At 34.9% G+C, this 22,979-nt stretch overlaps 1 protein-coding gene across 13 annotated transcripts in view; it reads right to left on the bottom strand.

The window, feature by feature from the left end:
- The window catches only part of PAM (peptidylglycine alpha-amidating monooxygenase), a 282,350-nt gene that overhangs the window by 52,263 nt on the left and 207,108 nt on the right, over window positions 1-22,979 (bottom strand). For 11 of the 13 annotated variants that reach the window (XR_003119985.1, XM_025389313.1, XM_025389316.1 and 8 more), the window contains 3 exons: window positions 18,316-18,500; window positions 17,126-17,197; window positions 2,706-3,026 (listed from right to left, as the gene is read on the bottom strand). Coding sequence is in view for 12 of the 13 variants with exons in the window: in XM_025389313.1 (XP_025245098.1) it covers window positions 2,706-3,026; window positions 17,126-17,197; window positions 18,316-18,500 (578 nt within the window). In the remaining variant the exon portion in view is untranslated. The remainder of the gene's footprint in view (window positions 1-2,705; window positions 3,027-17,125; window positions 17,198-18,315; window positions 18,501-22,979) is intronic. The other 2 variants (XM_025389323.1, XM_025389324.1) reach the window with 1 other exon arrangement.

The following is a 22,979-nucleotide window of genomic DNA, read 5'->3' as shown; positions in this document are numbered from 1 at the left end:
TTGAACCCTCAGGTCAACTGGATGGGCTTCATCAGCATATTACAGTTCCAGCATATAGATAAACTGATGAAATCTAAAATACTGCCACAGAAAACACCATTGTATTAGATTATGCTGGTGTCAACAACTGGGGACATCGGAACAGGGTTCTGAATAGAAATATCTCCATCGTCTAAGCAATGAGGGTCCAGTGTTCCTGGGAAGTTTATCTGAACTGGGCAAGCACATTAGCATCTCTTTGAGCACAATTGTATTGAAATGTAAGAAACTAGAAGATGTGCACTGGAAATAATAAAGTCCAAGTTTTAGATTTAGATCTGTGACCTCATTCAAATAGATTAACTTCTGGCTTCAGCTTCTTATTTGAAAATTAACAACAGATGTCAAAGATATCTGAAATAAATATGAGCTATAATATGAAGCAACAGACCAGCCTGACATTTTTGTTTTTATAATAATCTCATATAAAAATTACTTTCTTCTTTGCAACAAATATAATTCCTTATTGCAAATTAGGCACTTAGGGAAACAGTTAATTCCTCCAGACCATTAGGCTCATTCTCAGCTTTGCCTGGAGTAAAGAAAGGGTATGAAAGAAACAATGGAAGATTATATATCAAATTTCTTCTCCTTGACTATACCCTGAGGACTAGACATTAATGAGATTGCTAATAAGTTTTATTAGGGCCCTATATGCTAATGACTTCCTACTTTATTTTTTTGCAAAATGGAAGCTTCCCGAGGATAGGTTTTCCTCTGGCTTACCCAAAGGAATGAAACAGCATCAATTAAAGTTAGATATTATACTGCATTGTAGTAAACGGTGAAAGAGAATTAAGAAAAAGCCTTTTAGAAATAGCTTATCTAAATACGTTTTTGTTTTGCATTTTATCTTTTAAAAGTTTTCGTAATTAGAGTAGTGAAATTACATCAAATCATTTTAGAAAGGAAATACATGTTCCTTTCTTAATTTGCAGTTGTGCTATATGTTTCTATGACTCATTGTTATTCACTTCAGTGACATTCACAGGAAGGAAATTTCCCTAAACAGATCCTAGAGAAGCATTTTTCTCTTGAGCACTACCATTTGACCACTTTGGAAAGTATGAGGATATTTGCTAAGTATATGCACTTGGGTATTTTAAGGGCTTATTTCGTAGAAAAACTGAGTAAGTTTCAGAAATGCGATATCTTAAGTCAAATTCTGACTGTGACCTTGACACTCTTGATGCCTACAAATGACCAAGATACCATTTCGAATCCAAGAATAACAAAGACAAATCATGGAACAAATAAAGTATGCTGCAACTCACATTTCACACATGAACACAATTGTATTCCCACCAAAAAGGCTCTTTTCTCTTTTATATTTCCATGTTGTCTGGGTTACAATTCACTGTCCTTAAAATATAAGTTCAAGCAGACATTCCTGTGTGTTTTGAAATGGATAGGGGCATGATAAACTGTAAATTTCTAGGCATCATACTCAGAGATGCTGATTCAGTTGTTCTTTGATAGGATTCAGGGGTCTAAATTTTTCTTACACACTCTAGGTGATTCTGAGGCAAGGAGGTCCAGGGACCACCTCGTGAGAAACACAGTTTTATTCGACAAATCCAGAATGAGCTACAGCAGGGCTGATCCTGTTTAAACACAAAAAGTTAAAAATCCAGGTTCCAGTTAACATCTCACAGAAACCATTACGCCAGTACCAATGGACTATGTTTTGAAACTCTCATGTGAGCAAAAGGCACTGCATGCTATTTTTTTTTCAATTATAAATAAAAATCAGCTGGGTGTTGAATAATTTATGGCTTCCTACAAAGCTGAATTTGAAAACATCAAGCTGGCAGCCTGTGCCATTCCAACCCACACATGGACAGCTGCCATGCACGCATATCCGTTACTTTTTTGAGATTATCTCCACATGCTGTATTATCTGGCTTTCCACATTAGCAAGTAACATGAAGCACAATCAATATCACAGAAGCCACAACACAATTAAAGACAAAGATGAGGCATCCATAGCTTGCTGGTACGGAAACCTGAAGGGAATAAGGTATTCTCCTCTACTTATGGAAGCCTATTTGGGATCAAAATAAAGATAAATCTGATAGTTATGGACTTACCAGAGGTCCCTTCAGAAATACTCAACTTTCCAATTAAGATTGTAATCGATAATGAAACTTAAAAAATCAAAATCATAAAATGGTTATATTTTACAAGTCAACTGGATGAGAATGTTGAAAGTGTAAAATTCCTTTGAGAGGAATTTTATTACCTTACAAGGAGATAGTATATGAGCATTTCTTACACTGGGACTTTACATATCAGGTTTTGAATTTTCAATGTATTTCCATTGAGCAAAATGAAAAATAGTCAATTGTAAGAATTTTTATCCTGAATTTCATACGCCGCATTTCCCCAAATGATCCAAATATCCAAATATTTTTTGGTCCTTGTAGTTCTGGCTCACCAATAGAACAGACACTAAATTTATGCAGTAATAGACCAAAACAAAAACAAAAAAAAAATCTTCAAAGGTGGTATCTGATAGCCCAAATCTGAGTAATATTTTTTCCAATGGTAATAAGTCCTTTTCATTGATGAATTTTTTCACCCATTAATTCTTATTCCCTTCAGGTTTTGCTAATGTGGAGTGTAGCATTTCACACTTTATTGCTTAAAAGAAACCCTACACGCACCTCCTGTGTGTTCTGGTTCCCAGGTGCCTTCACCAGGTAGGGGCTGCTGTAATGAGGAAACTCTGCTCTCTGGTGGCCTCAAGGTAGATACTAGTCTGTGGAATTTGTGAATTCTGTCTCTGACAAGAATAGCATTACCCCTCTCATGTTCTGCACCCTCTCTGGCATCAGACCGACCAAGATCCTTTTTTTGGACTACATTTGCGATCTCGGCTACCAGGTCTGACTCTGATTCTGCCTTTTCTGTAGGATTATATTTGTGCACATGAACAACATCTTCCCTTTCTCCTAGCAGCTTGGAAAGTAGTGAATAGAAATCACCTGTGGAAAAAAGAGAAGAGATAAGGGCGTGGAGGGTAGATAAGATTGCAAAATTTACAAAATTTGGTGCTTTAAAAAATATCTACTCATTTCTCATAATAAACAAGAGAGAAGTTTGCACTCAGACTTTTAAGCATAGGAGGGGGAAAAAAAAAGAAAAATTCCTAGACCAGTGAATTACTTTATTTCAAAATCATCTATTTCTTTATAACATCTATTGACATATTAGTAGGAAAAAATAATGCTTATGTAATTGCATGGCACATTTCAATAAATGGTTTGCACAGTATAGTTTAATTGATATGGAAATTAAGAGCTCATCAGATTTCTAAAATAAAATATCATCAATAGCTACAGTAGATAACAGCTACCTGCACAAGAAACTCTTTGCAGTTGTCTTAAAAAACTTATTAAAGTGTAAGCCATAAGAAATGAAATATACATTTCTCGAGCAGGAAATATACATTTCCTGTAAAACACAAGTAAATGTGTATCCATTTGACAATTGAGAAACCTAAATTTTATTATTATTTTGTTAGCAGTGCTACTGTAAGTAACTCTAGTTGTTCCTCTTAAACAAAAAAATGAGCAAGTGAGAAAAATAATTTTTTGAGAAAAGAATACTTTTAAATCAGCTTCAAACAAAGGAAAAGATTTTAATAAACTAGTATCATTAGGGTGATTCGTCACTAAAATGTATTTTATGCCTTCCTGTATTAAGGAATAAACTTGGGTATGAGACGCCAATTCCATGAAAGCAAATTATTTATAAAATATTATCACATATACAAAATATGACTACAGAAAGGTCATGAAGTATTTTAACCCTCATCATTCCCACGATGACTTCTAATCCATTTATATCAACTGTGTGAATGGTAAACATATTCTCAATGAAAACACAAATCTACTCTCCTACACCAAACCCAAGGGCAACCACCAATTCTTCCTTTTCCTCATCCTATACTAAGTGCTGCTAATGAAGAAATTACTTATGACTATGGAGTCCTGTTGCTTACATTTTAATTACATGTACAGCACAGTTAGAAAACATTTATAAAATCTCTTTTCATGACCATTAGGAAATGAAAATGATAACTGGTTTAGTCATGATGTATTTCACTGAAGAATATATTATTAAGAAGGTGGTGCAAGGGGAGATGAAGTCTTTTCAAAATGATGCTAAGAGATTCTGTCATGTTTATAAGTAGCCTTGGTTTAATGTTTCAAAGTAGGTTTTCAGTTCTTGCCAGTGAAATCAGCTTATCCCAGGTGAAATCTTCAGTCAGAAAATAATTACCAAGTAATAGGGCCAATCTCAGTAAAAGGAACAAAGCAAATTGTAAGTCAACCAAATCTATTAGGGCGCAGTGGCTTTCTGCCTCACAGAAGAAAAATTAATACAGTACATTACTGCTAAATTCTCATGTACCACACATTAAATATAAATAGTTTCATGTGCTTATACAATGAAACGTCTTATTTAGGAAATAAAATACAAGAGTATTTCAGGGAAAGATAAGCCATTATTTAAAAACTTGAGGCTGGGAGTGGAGGCTTACATTTGTAATCCCAGCACTTTGGGAGGCCCAGGCAGGAGGATCGCTTGAGCCCAGGAGTTCGAGACCTGCCTGGGCACCAGAGTGAGACCCCATCTCTTTAAGAAATAAAAAAATTAGCTGGGTTTTGTGGCATTCAGTTATAGTCCTCACCACTTGGGAGGTAAAAGTGGGAGGACTGCTTGAGCTCAGGAGTTCAAGGCCCAGTCTCAAAAAAAAAAAAAAAAAAAAAATTAAAATTAAATAAAAACTTGAATCCATACATTTAAGCTATTACTGTTATTGAGACAGGGTCTCTCTCTTTCACTCAGGCTGGAGTACAGTGGCGTGATCATGGCTCACTGCAACCTCTGTGTTTCGGGTAGTCTTGATGGAGGAAGACAGGTTCAGAACTATGCACAGTCATTCAGGTTGGCAAGAGAGAATCTAAAAGCTGTGATAAAATATTAAAGGTAGGGCATTCCAGTTCATGTGAATTTATCATTTAAAATTGTCACTGGGTTAGGAAAGCAAAAATTGTTAAAATAATGTAACAGGCTTGGCTGCACACAGTTACACAGGCCTTGCCAGAACAAAGTTTGAGAGCAGAATCTCTACAAACATCTCCTTACATGAGAGAGACAGACCACTAGATGGCTATCTCTTACATTCCTATGCGCAAATCAGAAAGAGTTTTTTCCTCCTCTAGTGTACTGGATATAATATGGAATCCTGAAATGTCAACCAATTTTCTTAGTCACATTAAGATGTTTATTTAGAAAATACATCTAATGAATATAACAGAGTAGAACATAAGTAAAGCAAGTTGGTGGTCCTGACCCCTGTGTCATCTCTCAACATTTCCTTTTTCTTTTCAGTTTATGTTCCACTCATATTGGCTTTTCATTTCCTTGAATATCAAGTCTAAGAAGATGTTGTTTCTTCTGCCTGGACCACTCCCTCCCCACTAATAAACTAGCTCCTCAACTTTCAGATCTTAGGTGTCACATCAAAAAAGCCTTCCTTGACAATTCAACTCAGGGGTCTCTGCTGGGTGCACCTATAGCACTCTGGTCTTTCCCTGTATGGCAACTCCTCCATTCAAATACACATCAAATCCTATTTCTGTGCCTCTAAGTAAGTTCTACTTTGTACCTTTAAGTAAATTCTACGTAACCTAACAAATACAGTGACAACAACCTTTAGAAATTATTTTGTAGATTTAAAGAAGGCAGTTAATATTAAAATACCCAGTCCAGTGCATATCATAAAGTTGGTGTCACTAAATTATAGCTATTATAATTACTAACTGAAAAAACAAACTAATTGCAACATGTACCTGCTTCAACCTGTGGTTTACTTAATATTTTAAAAATCAGCTCCTTTTTCGTAGTCAAGCATCTGGATTTTCATAACAGAAAACAAAAAGCCCTTTTAGGCCCAGGCGTGGTGGCTCATGCCTGTAATCCCAGCACTTTAGGAGGCCAAGGCGGGCGAATTACTTGAGGTTAGGAGTTTGAGACCAGCCTGGCCTATATGGTAAAACTCCATCTCTACTAAAAATACAAAAATTAGCCAGGTTGGTGGCGGGCACCTGCAATCCCAGCTACTTAGGAGACAGATGCACGAGAACTGCTTGAACCCCAGAGGTGGAGGTTCCAGTGAGCCGAGATAGCATCACTGCACTCTAGCCTGGGTGATAGAGCGAGACTCAGTCTCAAAACAAACAAACAAACAAACAAACAAACAAAAAACCCTTTTAGGTTTCTAGCCCTCTATTTTCTTAATAAGTCACTGTGGCTACTACAGCTAATTGGTTCCTGGCTTTGCCAAAGGAGGCTGTATCTGTACTCTCTCCGCGTCTTTTAGCATATTTTTGGAAAAAGAAGCCTCTCTACTCCACTGTTCTGAATGCCATTCCTCCAGCACTCCTTAAAGCCTCTCCTGTCTTCTCTCTTTTCTTTTCTATTAATAAATACAACTTCTTTACCTCATATCTGACTCACAGGCAATACATACACTCACTTAGGGCTTGAGTTGTTGTGGAGGTGGGGAGAGACCCTCCTCTGACATAACATACCCTTCAGGCTTTTCCATCTTCTTTCTTCATTTACAAGCTCCAACACTGTCCAAAAGAACTTTCTGTGATAATGGATGTAATCTATGTCTGCACTGTCCAACCTAATAGCTGCCAGACAGACACATGGGGCTGAGTGCTTTGTAAATGGCTAGTGTACCTGAGAAACTTAATTTTTAATTTTTTACTTTGAATTAATTTATATTCAAAACATAAATATTTTCACCTAGTGTCTACCATATTGGATGGTGCAGGGTTACTTGCTGATTCATTCTTCCTTACATCCTTTTCCCTCTCTAAATTGGATGCATTTCTTTTCACTTCCTATTTCACCACTGTATGACTTCTCCAAGAGGTAAGGGATCCTAATTGCCAATGCTAATAGACTCTTTAGTTTGATCTATTGGGAGCCTGTAGCCCTGCTGAAAGTTCCCTTCAGAACCTCTTTCCTTATAATGTTATTCTTTACAGGTCTTCTCCACCTATCATCTGTTCTTCCTCTTTTTTCCGTCCATCATGTAAAAAAGACTGGTGTTTTGGAAAGTCTGTCCCTGACACATTTTTCCCCTGGCTAAAGCCTCTTCCTACTAAGTGATCTCAGTCACTTACAAAACTTAGCCTACCACCTCTAGGCACATGACTACCAAGCCTGGAGCTCTCCTAACACCAAACTGATGTTACAAAACCGTCTTCTGGAAAATCCCACTTGGATGTCTGTCTCATAGGCATTTTGAACTTAAAGTGTCTAAAATGGAGCTCTTTATCTTCTCACCATATTTTAACTTTTTTATAGGATCCCTCTTAGTGATGACACTCTTTTGAGTAAATCAACTCAGAAAACTGTACTCTTCTTTCTCTAACCAGTGAGTCACAAGGTCCAACCTAGGCTGATTTGCAACATCAACTTTTTCCTCCTTACCACCAGGACTCATTTGGGAATCTTATCCTTTTATTGTCATAGTGAAAGACTCTTCTCCTTCCTCAGAAAGGACCCCCATCTCTGCTCTGGATGACAAAATCTGTCTAGGATGGTATTAAAAGTGGCTCTACCTCTACGGAACTGATGTGTGATTGATGGCACCCTACCCGCCTTGGACATTCCTGGGTTATATCCCCATAGTTACCTTTGCTGCAGCTCTGTCCAGCTATATATTTCTGGGTGGTATATTCTTTTTTTCTTTCTTTCTTTTTCCACTGGACTAACTTTGATTGGTGGCATTTTTAAAAAAATTATACTTCTGGGATGCATGTGCAGAATATGCAGGTTTGTTACATAGGTACACACGTGCCATAGTGGTTTGCTGCACCCATCAACCCGTCATCTACATTAGGTATTTCTCCGAATGCTATTCTTCCCCTAGCCCCCTAGCTGCCCATAAGCACTGGTGTATGATGTTCCCCTCCCTGTGCCCATGTGGTCCCATTGTTCACCTCCCACTTATGAGTCAGAACATGCAGTGTTTGGTTTTCTGTCCTTGTGATAGTTTGCTGAGAATGATGGTTTCCAGCTTCATCCATGTCCCTGCAAAGGACATGAACTCATCCTTTTTTATGGCTACATAGTATTCCATGGTGTATATGTGCCACATTTTCTTAATCCAATCTATCACTGATGGGCGTTTGGGTTGGTTCCAAGTCTTTGTTATTGTGAATAGTGCTGCAATAAACATACGTGTGCATGTGTCTTTACAGTAGAATGATTTATAATCCTTTTGGTATATTCTAGGTGTTATTTTCTATTTCTGTTCTGGGACTCACTGCTAAGGTGACCATATAATTTGTTTCTCAAACTAGAATATTTTTTAAAAGGAAAGGGGTGTTACTAATATTTATACTAGGCATAAACTGGGACAGTCCTAGAAAAATGGAGATGTTTGCTGCTTACCAATTGTTGACAGTGTTAACATATTAAGAACTACATAAACTATAGAAAATAATAATAGCAGCTAAAATTTCTTGAGAGCTTAGCATGATCCATTCACTTTGCTGTATGCTTTATACTGTTTAATACATTTAATCTCTATTAGTTATTATTGTCCTTGTTTTATATGAAGAAACTAAAGGTACAATACTAACCTGCACAGCTGGTAGGAAATTGAACTGGGATTTGAAGGAGATGGTCTGACTGATAGTTGCCCTCCAAACTGCTCACTAGACTGGATTCAGATTCCCCTGTCTTTTCTGTACTGGTCATTAAACTTTTTCCTACACAGTCACCTCAAACTTATCAATCTTACTATACTTAATTGTTTTTCTTTTTAAATTAACCATCTTCTGAGCTCAAGTGCTAGGTTTACTCTTTAACTGGGTTTCTCTTTGTCATATCCTGGTCTATCTTGTCCATATTGTAACACAAGAAATGTGCAAAATGGCCAATACATACATACCATAGCGATTTGCACAAAACTAGCTTAAAAAATGACTAGTTTTTGGCTGGGCACAGTGGCTCATGCCTGTAATCCCAGCACTTTGGGAAGCCGAGACGGGCAGATCACTTTGAGGTCAGGAGTTTGAGACCAGCCTGGCCAACAAGGTGAAACCCCGTCTCGACTGAAAACGCAAAAATTAGCCGGGAGTGGTGGCAGGCACCTGTAATCCCAGCTACTCAGGAGGCTGAGACAGGAGAATTGCTTGAACCTGGGAGCTGGAGGTTGCAGTGAGCTGAGATAGTGCCACAGCACTCCAGCCTGGGCGACAGTGCAAGACTCCATCTCTCAAAAAAAAAAAAAAAAAAAAAAAGACTAGTTTTCTTTGATTTGAAAAAATGTACCTTACATGTATGACCAAATTCTTTAAGATGTTCTAAAAATACTTTCTGTATATTTAAATTATCTCTGGGAAGGGAGAAATTACAAGATACAAATGTAGTTTTATATAAAAAAGCCCTTCTCATTTCTTATTTATTGTCATAGTTCCAGAGATTAGTACTTTCCCTATCCTAGCAGATACTTAATAAGCAATTCTTGGATGAATAATAATTTGTTAAAAATGTCAACCCTTGAATTTTCATTAGTAGAGATAAAAATATTTCCTTGATGACTTTAGGCTGCAGTAATTTCCCATTTTTAAATTTTCTTCCCTCAACCTTTGATTCTTATAAAATACCCCAATGATCTAGATCTTTTAAGTAATTCAATTGAGTGAGTTTGGTATATGGAAAACACAAGTATAGTAGCAGCTAATGTGTTGAGAAAAGGAACGCAGCATAGTACATGGGAATCTAATAACACCACCAATGAAACTTAAAGTTCGTAAGTTGTGTGCTTGCACTAACTACTTTGTGGATCAGTGGACATTTTTCTATTATCAGGGACCACTCACTATTCCCTGCTCCCAGCATGGAAATTTCCTTGGTTTACTTTCAGGAATATGGTGAGAAAAACTAAAATAGATGAAATATACATTGAAAAATTGTCCTATGAAGGTTTTTTTTAAAAAAAATGCTTTAAGATTACTGGATAGAAAAAAATAAATATCTAATTTTTTAGAAATTGTAAAATCTTAATGTGGCAGGTGCTATTATTTTTTTAAATGATCAAGTACCTCTCAAAACTTTCCGGAATATAAATTCCCATTTCCCAAACAAATTACTAGTTCTTCATTACCTAAAAAAACCCAGCTCTTGTTACTGCTTATTGCTCTGTGATTTCTATAATATAAGGAGAGTAAATAGGATGTTCAGCAGCAGTTTAACCACTGACAAAATATGCCAAGTAACCAAGTTAACACGATTAGAGCCATGCAACATAACTGATTAAAGAGAGGGATATAAGGAACGGAAAAATAAAAGCATCTCTTTTTAGAATTTAATATTTTGTTTTATGACTTAGTCTTAACTGATTTTCCCTTTGGGTTAAAGTCAATTTGGTTTATTGATTGTTTACTTACTACTATCCCATAACATTTACTCTCTAGCCTTAGAGAAATAAAACACATGACCATGGTGACCAGCTCAAGGATCACAAAGGAAGTGAACTTTATTATTTCTTTCCCTTATAGGACTCATTTGAAAAGCAATCAGAAATCAACTTTTCTTCCTTTGTAAGAAAACAACACAAATATAAAAAAGGAGAAGATAGAAGATTATAGTTTTCATAACTACCATGCACACAGATCTATATTGGAAAGCCTAACTGTGTGATAAATGATCATTTACATCTGCCTATTCTGTTATTAGGAAACCAATTCAAAACAGCATTCAGTCAGCTTCCCAGAGCCTTGGGGGGTATTTAGAATTGTGTTTGATAGATGAGTTCAATAAATAAAGACACGTGAAGTGCTCATAAATCATCAGAAACCAATAAATTCTTAGTAAATAGGAATACAAACAAAAACTGTACCTTCTTTAAAACAGCAAAGTGGCATAGAGAGTGCTTGGAATTAGTTAAGAAGATGTTACTAAAATTATTTGTGTTTTATTGGAGGATCAAAGGAATGCCCTATTTTGAACAAATCAATGAAATATAAATTTTAGCTACCATACCCAGCCTTTGTTTAACTCTTCCCATAAAATGCCTACAACTGTAACTTTAGCAGGCTTTGACAGTAGACTATTGTGTTTTTAACTGGCAACCTTGTTCCCTTGATTCTGCTTATTTGATAAAACATGCCAATGGTAATTCATTTTTGTTAGCATAAAACCACTGTGAAATTACTGTTTCATAGAAGGTGTCCGAAGACCTTTAACTATCTGGGGTCATGGAGTATTTTCCCTCAACAAATTATATTTTTGTCATATTCTCTCTGCCTTGGGAATATAGTAGCTCATGTTGACCTTTGAGTAGAAAGATTGATTATATGAGGGCACAAAGACTACAATGAAGAGATTTTGGAGCAAACTGAATAAAACATGTTAAAGGCTGTTTCTACAGCCAAAGAAATGTTGTCCAGAGCATAATACATAATAACAAGGACATACTGTTATTATAGATTTTGACTTTCAATTCTGCCTGGAATTTAAGACAATGAATCTTCCCAATACAACAGACATAAGTTTCAACACTACATCTAAACTTCAAATATTAAAGAAGTGAGACACTCAAATTCAGAACTCTTAAATGTAATTTTGTAGACTTTTGCTTCCATCTAGTAAGCTTCTTAGTTTCAAGCCCATATTTTTTGCTTAAACAATGGTTATAGAAAGTTCAGGATGTTTATAGCTTTGGTATAGTGAACATATATAAGAAATTATAATGCATAAGAAATAAACAGAACTTACAAAATGTGTGGGTTTTCTAGAAGTGCCAACCTTAATATATGTGAGGAATATCTGTGTGTGGTGTGTGTGTGTGTGTGTGTGTGTGTGTGTGTGTGTGTCTGCTTTGAAAGACATCAGTGTGAACTTCCTCATTCTATAGTCTCCTAGGATTCATTTCCTCCATGCAAAAGTACTGCCTAATTGAGTCTATTGTATAGTTTATTATACTTATTACATATATAGGTAATTCTTCACTCACAATGTCTTTGAAGGACGGTGACATTTTAGTTTGTTTTAAATATCCATTTGTGTTTTTCTGCCTGTAGGCAGACATAATCAACTCATTCGCAGATAAATTCACTTATATGCAAATGGGTTATTTTCAAATTGATATAGGCAGGAATATGCATGTATTATGCAGCCATTAAAAATCACTCTTGCCAATAATTTTTACAACTGGAGAAAATATTCAAGGTATATTTTTAAAAAGGGACTATGAAATTGTGTATACATTATAATTAAAATAATGTGCATTACATTTATTGCAGCACTATTCACAATAGCAAAGACTTGGAATCAACCCAAATGTCCATCAGTAACAGACTAGATTAAGAAAATGTGGCACATATACACCATGGGATATTATGCAGCCATAAAAAAGGATGAGTTTGTGTCCTTTGCAGGGACATGGATGCGGCTGGAAACCATCATTCTCAGCAAAGTATCACAAGAACAGAAAACCAAACACCGCATGTTCTCACTCATATGTGGGAATTGAACAATGAGAACGCTTGGACACAGGAAGGGGAACATCACACACCAGGGCCTATTGTGGGGAGGGGACAGTGGGGAGGGATAGCATTAGGAGATATACCTAATGTAAATGACGAGTTAGTGGGTAAAGCACACCAACATGGCACATGTATACATATGTAACAAACCTGCACGTTGTGCACATGTACCCTAGAACTTAAAGTATGATAATAAAAAAATTTTTTTTTTAATAAAAAAGGAAACAATAGTTGCTGGAGAGGATGTGGAGAAATAGGAACGCTTTTACACTTTTGGTGGGGAGTGTAAATTAGTTCATCCATTGTGGAAGACAGTGCGGCGATTCCTCAAGGATCTAGAACTAGAAATACAATTTGATCCAGCAATCCCATTACTGGGTATATATCCAAAGGATTATAAATCATGCTACTATAAAGACACATGCCCACGAATGTTTATTGCGGCACTGTTCACAATAGCAAAGACTTGGAACCAACTCAAATGTCCATCAATGATAGACTGGATTAAGAAAATGTGGCACATATACACCATGGGATATTATGCAGCCATAAAAAAGGATGAGTTCATGTCCTTTGTGGGGACAGGGATGCAATTGAAAACCATCATTCTCAGCAAACAATCACAAGGACAGAAATCCAAACACTGCATGTTTTCACTCATAGGTGGGAACTGAACGATGAGAACACTTGGACACAGGGCGGGGAACATCACACACCAGAGCCTGTCAGGGGGTGGGGGCTGGGGGAGAGGGATAGCATTAGGAGAAATACCTAATGTAAATGACAAGTTGATGGGTGCAGCAAACCAACATGGCACATGTATACCTATGCAACAAACCCGCATGTTGTGCACATGTACCCTAGAACTTAAGGTATACATATATGTATATAAAAAGTCAGCAGAGCACAAAAAAAAAATAAAAAATAAATAAAAATGAAATCAATGAGACTGTGAAAAAAATAAAATAATGTGTATTACATATGCATATATTTAGTATATAAATATATGCATAATATGTATTTCACATACCTATATGCACTCATATTTCTGGGGACTATGGATGATTTTTATTTGTATGCTTATACTTTACATAATTTCCTTATCTTTTATAATGAATATTAAAAAATCAGTCAAAATAAACATTATTTTTAAAGAAATCCCTACAGACTCAATCAAAGCCTCATTAAAATGTTGTTTCCTATTGTTGCATGATCCAGGACAACATGATAAGTAACACTGTCATATAATGATGCTTTTGTGGTGTCACTGTAATTACATCTTTTGAGACAAAATCTGAGGTACACTTGCTTTACACCAGATTTTGTTCTATGGAGAGCAGATGTAGACAAAGATATTGTGAAAGGTTACTGTGTTTGTGGGTAAGCACAGACTGGATTTGCACAACTTAGATGTCAAGACTTCTAGTTAATTTCTAGTTAATTTCTAATCAAGATTAATATTCTGGCAAAACAATATCTATCAATTTTTGAGACATTAATTTCAAAGAAAACATTTATATTTCTCCTGGAGAAACACAGTACTAAATAAACCTGTGTTTTAAAGATCACTGGCTTTCTTTAAAGATCACTAACTTTCTTTGAATTTTTTTCCTCCACGTGAGAAATAACTCCCACTTCCTGTTTATTTGTGGCACAGCTACATTTCTTTCTTTTAGTCTATGGAATATGATTATTTCTATCTCTCCCCTCCTTTTCTTTTCTATCTTAGTAAAGGCCATTTCTTCTTTCTAACATAACATTTATTACATATCTTGACATATCTTTCTGCCTGCTTTCCAATGTATTAAGATAGGAAGTAAATATATATATATATATTATACCATATATAGTACAATTTAAATAGCATTTATTTTATATATATATATACACACACACACACACACATATATACACTATATATATTATTAACCAGGTGGAACTATCTACATCACCTACAGAACTATCTGTACCCACTAAAGGGTATAGAGCTTGTCCTTGAGTACATATCCACTGATGGTTCAAGTCTTTTCTTCCTATTCCACACTGTTCTGTTTTCCATGGGGGTTTGACATCTTCTGTAGGATCAACATAGATGGTGTCTGTTAGCTTGTGGCTAGCACAACCACAATAATTTGGGCTTTTGCTTATTGGGGCTAAAAATATATTAAAAGAATTGTACAATCTGAAGAAATACTACACTAATTGTTGTGGCCGGAATACCAAATAAGGTGAAAAGTGAAGTTTGAGGGCTTACTTTAAAAATTAACATACATGGCATAATTTATTTGAATAATTAAAGCACCCTTATTAACTACTTGGTCAAGTTGACTTTCCAAAGAATGCATACAAATAGATATTTGTGCAAACAAATATCTCTAAGGAGAATGAAATACTCTTTCAGCAATGAGATTTGCCCTTTGTGTTGTAAGGAGATGGACTGATCTCATTAGTGCATCAAATGAACTATGTATACAAATGTGCATTTGGTGCATTTCTGTATTTCTCTTTTAGTTCTAGGCTGGTGGTCCCCACAGACCAGTAGGATCATACACAGACTATGCTAGCCATTGGTTAGGCTACTGTCTTTACCTTCATTAGAAATGACATTTTAATGGGCCCACTAATTTCAACATATGAATAACACAGCCTATTTTCTGCAATATGAAAATTGATAATATCAGAATAATGCTTTTTTCCTTCTCAAGTTAAATACCTTTAGTTGCAGCATTTTTATTCACAAACAGAAGAAAATAGAAACTGCAAGAAAATAATTTCTTATGTGTCCATAGAATTATTCTCTGGGACCAGTAAGAGTTTGGGTATATTTGTATATTTGAGTATATAGATAATGTTCACCTCTGAATATTTTATATATATATATATATGCTATAAAACGCAAAAGGGTGAATGAATGTCAAGGTATGAAATTATTTTAAAGAATCTGGTTTGTAGATGTATATCTCCTAAATCCTACTATTTGGAAAGAACAGATGAAATATAACATTTAATGCCACTTCACTAACAAAACCTCTGGGTTTCTAACCTTTCAGAGGTACCAGTGCTTCCCTGATCAACTTGACTAACTTCAGAAGGAAACCATAGTCCAACTGCAGTTTCCACAGAAACATACCATTTTATAAGATGCATCTACTAAATGGTGGTATCTCATTCCATATTGTTTCATTTATGTTGTTATTTGTAAATGTATTCTAAGACAAATAAAATTATTTTAAAGACATACATTTCAAATAGCATGTGAAATGTCAAAATAATTCATTGAAAGTCTGAATAAACTTCAGTAGAAGTCACAGTAAACACTCTGAATACTACTATACTGAGGCTACTATTACTGGCTTACTTACAAATATATAAACAGGATTGATAAATTTAGCTATTTTAAATTACTCAGCCATTTAGTGCTTTGAGCTAAGCTGTAGTTTTTTGAAGGCCACTTTGTTAGAATGAGATATTATGAAACATCCGCTGTATAATTTACAAACCTTAGCATCATAGTTTACCTTATGCTTCTTTCAGAGTGCATTTTCCCCTTTCTAAAGTCTCAATTGTTTAATTTTGTAAAAACTATTCATACAAGAGTGATATTTTTGAACTAGACCTAATGTAATACATTTTGAAGAATTCCAATAGCAGCTAGCAATGAGAAACAGGAAACTTCTATATGTTGCTAATAGAAAAATTATTTCTATTTCTTGTATGCTTGTGTTGTCAGTAGAAGTGGGTTTGGATTAACATGAAACTAATGTTTAAAAACATGTATCCTAGGCCAAAAACAACTTGATAGGATAACAAACTCCAATGCCTAACCCAAAGCACTATCTTCCAAACAACTGACAAAAAGCAAGATTCAGGGAAGTAATTTTTTAGTACTAGCACATGCAGTATATGACATACAAGCATCAAACATTACCACTTTCAATAAACAGAACAGGGAAAGAATGATGCTTTTTTAACTCTGCAGATGGTAACTTAACACAAAACTATAGATGTATAAGACAATAATTCCTCCTACCTTGATGAAGGCAGAGAAGAATGACTTATACAGGCAAGATGTGGATTTAATTCTTAGTTTCTTTTTTTCTTGAACCTCAAATCTACTTAATGAACATACCATACAAAATATACAATAATTTAAATGGTTATTAGATTTCAAAAGCAGCTCGCTGATGGTTTTTAATGATTATACTTACACTTTTACTATATATAAAAATTATAATATTAAATGAAGTAAAACAAAGACAGAAAATGAAACAACACTAAACTATATGAATGAATTTTACTTTCAGAGCTAAAGTGCAATAATTGACCATTTTCTCATGAATTATGCATTGTATAAAAAAAATTGTAGGCATTATGCAATACATAGGGTTTGAGGCAGATACAGAGAGGCATAAAATATCTCAGTAACTTTACAATTTGGTTGCCTACTTGGAAATTGATACTTTTATAGGCCTAGTTACAGAAATAAGCATACATACCCTGGTCTAACACTTCTTCTTCTTCTCGTTTTGGCTGCTGTAGTAAGGGAATCTTATCTTTATATTCTGTTTCTGTAAATGATCAAAGACGCTGAGCATAAATTTGCAGTATGTATCATATGTATTACATACTTAAAATAGTTTATTGGAAATACTCCATAAACATAAAAATACTATTCAGGGTCTTGTGCTTATTAAAGTATTAAGAATTCATATGATAGAAATGCTCTAATTCATAAACTCCCCACCTCCCCGACCCCCCAGCAAAACCTACAAATTACCAGACATCTGACTTAATAACTAGGTCAACTACCCTTTCAATAATATATAAATGATACAGAATTTTCAAAATGCATTGACAAAATGACTCATATTTGTTTTCTTAAATTAAATTTAGTACTGTTTTAAGAAGATTTAAGAACACTTTAAGGCATATTCTCTAAATATAGTAGAATCTTAATAAATGGCCAGAATGCTATGCTAACTTCTCTCATAAAATTTCCACTAGAAAGAAATAAGAAGCTGCTCTCGCATGTTAAGACTGAACTTGCAAAACTCAATCGAAGTCTCAGCATACTTCATGCAACAAAACAGGGAGTAGACTTTGCAATTTTCAGTTAAAGAGTGACAGTCAATATGACCATTTTGCAGATGAACAATATATATATATGTTAAAGAACAATTCTGAGAATTAGATAAAAAAAAGTCAAGACTAGCAATGCTTCACAAATCAATAATTGTTCTTTGCCTGAAGAAGCCCATTAAATGGATAATTTAAAGTATGGCTGGAGATGATAACTATTTTCCCCGGCAAACTGTAGTGATCTTTAGAACATGGTGCATAAATTCATAAATTGTGTAAGTCATTACTGGTTAAGGAAGGAGTTAGATGAGGAAATGAGAAAACATGAATTAAATGAGGAAAGGTCTACATTTATGGGATTGGTCCCAAAACAAATCTGTTTTGTCCCTGGCTGAGATTTTCCTCTTTAACTGTTTTGATGGGGACATGTCAGGGAGGGGAGATAGGATATGAAAGAGAAAAATGAGAAAATAAGAAATAGTGTGTACATGTGACTGGTAGATAGAAGAAGGGAATAAAGATGGTTTTAAATATAGTCAAACAAGATACATACAAAAATATAAAATACAAAATTATATATTACTTTATATTAAACATCAATTATTACCTTTGTGATGTTCATGCATCATAACCATATCAGACTTCACGGGAATTGGAATGTTGGCCTCTGGTGGTATGGTTCTGAACGTATCTGGAGCTACATTCTGGGTACAGGTCATGAAAGAAACTGCATGCTTGGCTTCCATGTAATACATAATGTATAAGTTGCACATTTCATCACTAGATGTGCCACTGCAGGCAAAAAAATAGATATAACAAATCAACCATTCACATAAAACGCATGCTTAATGCAAGAAAAATGCAGCCATTAAATCTGCCAGCAACGGATTCAAAGGTAGAAATACTGTGCATTTATTTTATAGCTTTCATTAAAACCCATCACAGTTTTCAACATCAAAAGCACATTGTCAAAGGCATATTTCCACTTAACAATGGAGTGTCAGTTTGCAGGCACACCATGAACACTACTAAATACCACTGATGAAAATGGCATTTTAGTAGATGAGGGATATGGTACTTTCTTTTCTCTCTTGAATCTTTTTATTCTTTAGCCCCCTCCTATTTGCTAAAATTCTAGACTGAGAAAAGTTACTGTTCCCATGGAAAATCTTTATTATTTCCATAACAATGGTAAAAATCAGCAACCTTCAATAGAATTATCATATATTATTTATTATAAGTCTTTAAAAATGGCTTTTCCCCTTAACACTAAAAGTCCTGGACCTTGTTTTTGGTTAACTGCCTCCTTCCTCATGGCCAGATGAATCTAGAATCATGTGTCCACACTAAGACATTCAAAGTGTATCTCTGATGTCTTCTTGGCAGCTAGGCTTTTATAGTAGGGTTGAAAAGAATGCCTCAGGAATGACTCAAAATGAAATCAGCACTCATCTTTTTTAAGGGCTGAGATGTGACAGAAGAAATGCTGTACAGTTGAATGACTCAATGTTAAAAATAGATTTTAAAACAGTGGACATTTCCAAGAAAAAAGTTCCCAATGATAGAAAAAAAATCTAATAGTTTACAAAACATGTATTTTGCTTCCTCACCTCACATGGGTTATTATATATTTCATTCTCTTTAGTATTATTAGGAAGGAACTATTTAAGTACACCTTCACAAGACTTTTATATAGCAAAGTTGTTTGGGCAAAGGAACACTTCCATTTTAGTATTAGTATTGACAATTTTTAGCAAGACTACACTAATGAAAAAAGCTATGAGGTAGGTTATTTGCCGTACAGAAATATATCAGTGTTTATTTTTCCAGCAATGTCATGCAGCACTCACTTTCTCTCCATAGCAACGATATGACATCAGCAAGGGAAGGAAAAAAATAAAAATATTTTACAAAGGGATTTGATTTTTCTAAGCTTTGAAAATGTAGAGCCCTTGAGAGACCACAGGAATAAGCCTCTGCCATTGGAAGCTCTGTTTATGCTTTAGAAATCATTTGGCTTCTCACTCTCTGAATCTGATACCTGTCAGTGTAACTGCTTCTCCCGTGAAATATAAGCAAATAGTGAAGTGCAAACCCAAACAAACATCTGTTTACTGTACGTCTTCATAGTGTCAAAACACCATTCCTAAGAATTACATTTTAACAGCCTTGGAGTTGGTCAGTACGTGCTATAAAAGGAATGGCTGTTGCAAAAATAATAAACCGGAGCCTCCCGCCATATTATCCTTCTCTTTCCTGATTAAAAAAAAGGAGGTATGTGTAGATCAACTGAGCAAAAAGGAAAAAGGAATTTAAGATATGGCTCTAGCTTTAAAAACCTTTAATCATCTTGCAGAGAGGAAAAGCAAAATAATCATTTAAGCATCTCAAATTAATGAAAGGAAAAACATTTTAAATTCATATAATAATTCATGAAACTTGCAACTCATCAATGGATGGGTCCTTCCGCATTTTCTCTTTTTGGGAATGTCAATACCCACGTTTTCACTGGAGAAGGTATACCCACCCACAACAGCATATGTAAGACAACCAGTATCCTCGTTTTTTTCCTTACTAAAAACCTACACAGAATGAAGTAACTATCCCTGCTGGTCTAAATATTGTTGGTCCCTTGGGCCGGTGTGTTCTCTGTTGCATAAATGGAAATTGTTTGTTCTGTGAGCTATTATATGTTTTTATAAAATAGTTAGGGAATTCTAGAATTTTTTTTACTCATCCTAATTTTCTTCTGGAGTAATATTTCCACAATTATTACCACAAAACTTTGGTGCCTGAAATGCTTACAGATGAGTTGAGAAAAAATTACCATATGACCGGCCGGGCACGGTGGCTCATGCCTGTAATCCCAGCACTTTGGGAGGCCGAGGTGGGTGGATCATTAGGTCAGGAGTTCAAGACAAGCCTGGCCAAGATGGTGAAACCTCGTCTCTACTGAAAAAGCAAAAATTAGCTAGGTGCAGTGGCAGGCGCCTGTAATCCCAGCTACTCAGAAGGTTGAGGCAGGAGAATTGCTTGAACCTGGGCGGCAGAGGTTGGAGTGAGCCGAGATTGTGCGCCACTGCGCTCCAGCCTGGGTGACAGACTGAGACTCCGTCTTAAAAAAAAAAAAGCAAACAAAACAAACAAACAAACAAACAAAAAACTTACCATATGACCAAATGAAAATGTTGGTCTATACAAGTTAAACAATGTTGCACTGCCTGATCCTTTAATACACAATGTGCTCATGACTGTATGGAGGGGTAGAGGGGTGGATACAGTAAGTTCTATTCCCTAAAGGAATCTGACCAGGCTCCTTTATGTTGCTGTGTGTTCCAGGGCATAATTTAAGAAAAGTTGTATTGTAAGATTTGCTCTTACATAGGTAGAAACAAAATGCTAGTATTGTTAAAGAATGACCAATCAAAAGGATTTCTTCAAAAGAGTAGTGTGCATGTAATAAAGCTATATAAAGCTATTCAAATGAATATGCATATATATGCATACAGATGTGTAGCTAGAAATGTTTCATAACATGTCTTATCTGTATATAGACAGGTAAATATCTATGTATGTTCTATCTGTATCCTTCCATCTGTCCACCCATTCAGATAAACACATAGTTTAAGCTTTCAGAAAAATCCATTAGAGATTTAAGAAGCAACTAATATCGCAAAGTTTCAAAATAACTAATATAAAATATCTTGTTAATATATATTTCCTCAAAGATAATTTTGGTGCTTTTAAATGTGTTACATGTATATTTGGAAGGATTTGTTTTTAATATACATTTGAAAAGAAATTGTACTAAAAGTAAAAATTTTATTTCAAACAAGTGAAAGGTAATTATCTGAGAACAAGGAATTAAACTGTGCAATGTGGGCTCAGAGTAAGTCAGGACAATAAGTTACTCTTACTAAATTAAATTCGTTGTTATCACCAAAAAGCAGTAAGTAACAATTTAAAAACAAAAGAAAATTGTAGATAGTCATTATGGAGAAGAATATGAAATTAAAAGGTGGCATAAGTTTAGAATAATTTTATACTAATATTGGAGACAAAGGCAGCAATTACTATATTAGAAATAGTGTGTACCAAGGTACAAGGTTACGTGTTTGAAAAACACATGTACTTAAGTATAGCAAATAAAGGAAAATGAGTAACTTTCTAAATAATGAACTCTTTGTCCTCTACAACGTATGATTACACTTTATTATTTTAAATAGTATATTTGAGAAAATAAAAAATAAAAATATAAGCGAATGTTCCAAGTTATTTCCTCAAAAGTGAATTATCTTACCCTGTACTGAATTAACTTTTGAGAAAAATTATGCATATATGTGTAAAAGTATACATATATGTATGTGTGTATGCCTATGCACATATATATACACACACAATACACTAATTCAATTACACATATATTATGTGTTAATTTGATACACATATAAATGTGTACACCTTTACACACATGACTTTCTGAGACTTATTAAGCAGCTCACCAATACAGTTCATTTGGGGCACCAATTCTATGACTCAAAATTGAATTTGATCAAATAATTTAGGAATTTTTGCTATCACAAGGAAAATTTCATTAAAAGAGCTGAACAAAAAGAGTCATACTTTATTCCTTTCCATCTATAATTAGATTTGTAGTCAAGGTAACTCTGAGCTCCTATGTGACAGAGAAACTATCATATGCTAAAAATGTTAGGAGTCAAATCATCCTTAGTATCAGCATCACAGTTTCCTTATTTTATTTTACAATCATTCACCTTTCATTCAAAAACAAAAAATCTCATTTTAAGACAAATTGCTTTCTGTATTCCTAAGGGAGTATTTTGACACATGTACCCTTAATTTCCACCGAGATCAACATATGCAATTCAACTCTGCTAATCTCAGTGATTTATTAACATGAGAAAGTAGGAAGGGAGATTATGTACACTGAATGGCCCTTTAAACATTCCCCAATGCCAGTGTGATTACTTAAAATGATGACTGCTGGCATTACTTATATTCCAAAATTACAGTAGTGCATTTATTTCATCTTCTTGCATAATAAAGTGCTTATGTGATAACTTCCTGTTTTATACTGACATACTTAATATAAATAGCTTTAGGTCTGACATAATGTGTGAACCTGAAAATTGAGGGATTGCACTGGGAGTTATACCTGATGTAAATGACGAGTTGAGGGGTGCTGAAGAGTTGATGGGTGCAGCACACCAACATGGCACAAGTATACATATGTAACAAACCTGCATGTTA

This window comes from Theropithecus gelada, chromosome 6, assembly GCF_003255815.1.
Source record: "Theropithecus gelada isolate Dixy chromosome 6, Tgel_1.0, whole genome shotgun sequence".
Lineage (NCBI taxonomy): Eukaryota > Metazoa > Chordata > Mammalia > Primates > Cercopithecidae > Theropithecus > Theropithecus gelada.
This window is presented reverse-complemented; position numbering and strand designations above follow the sequence as displayed.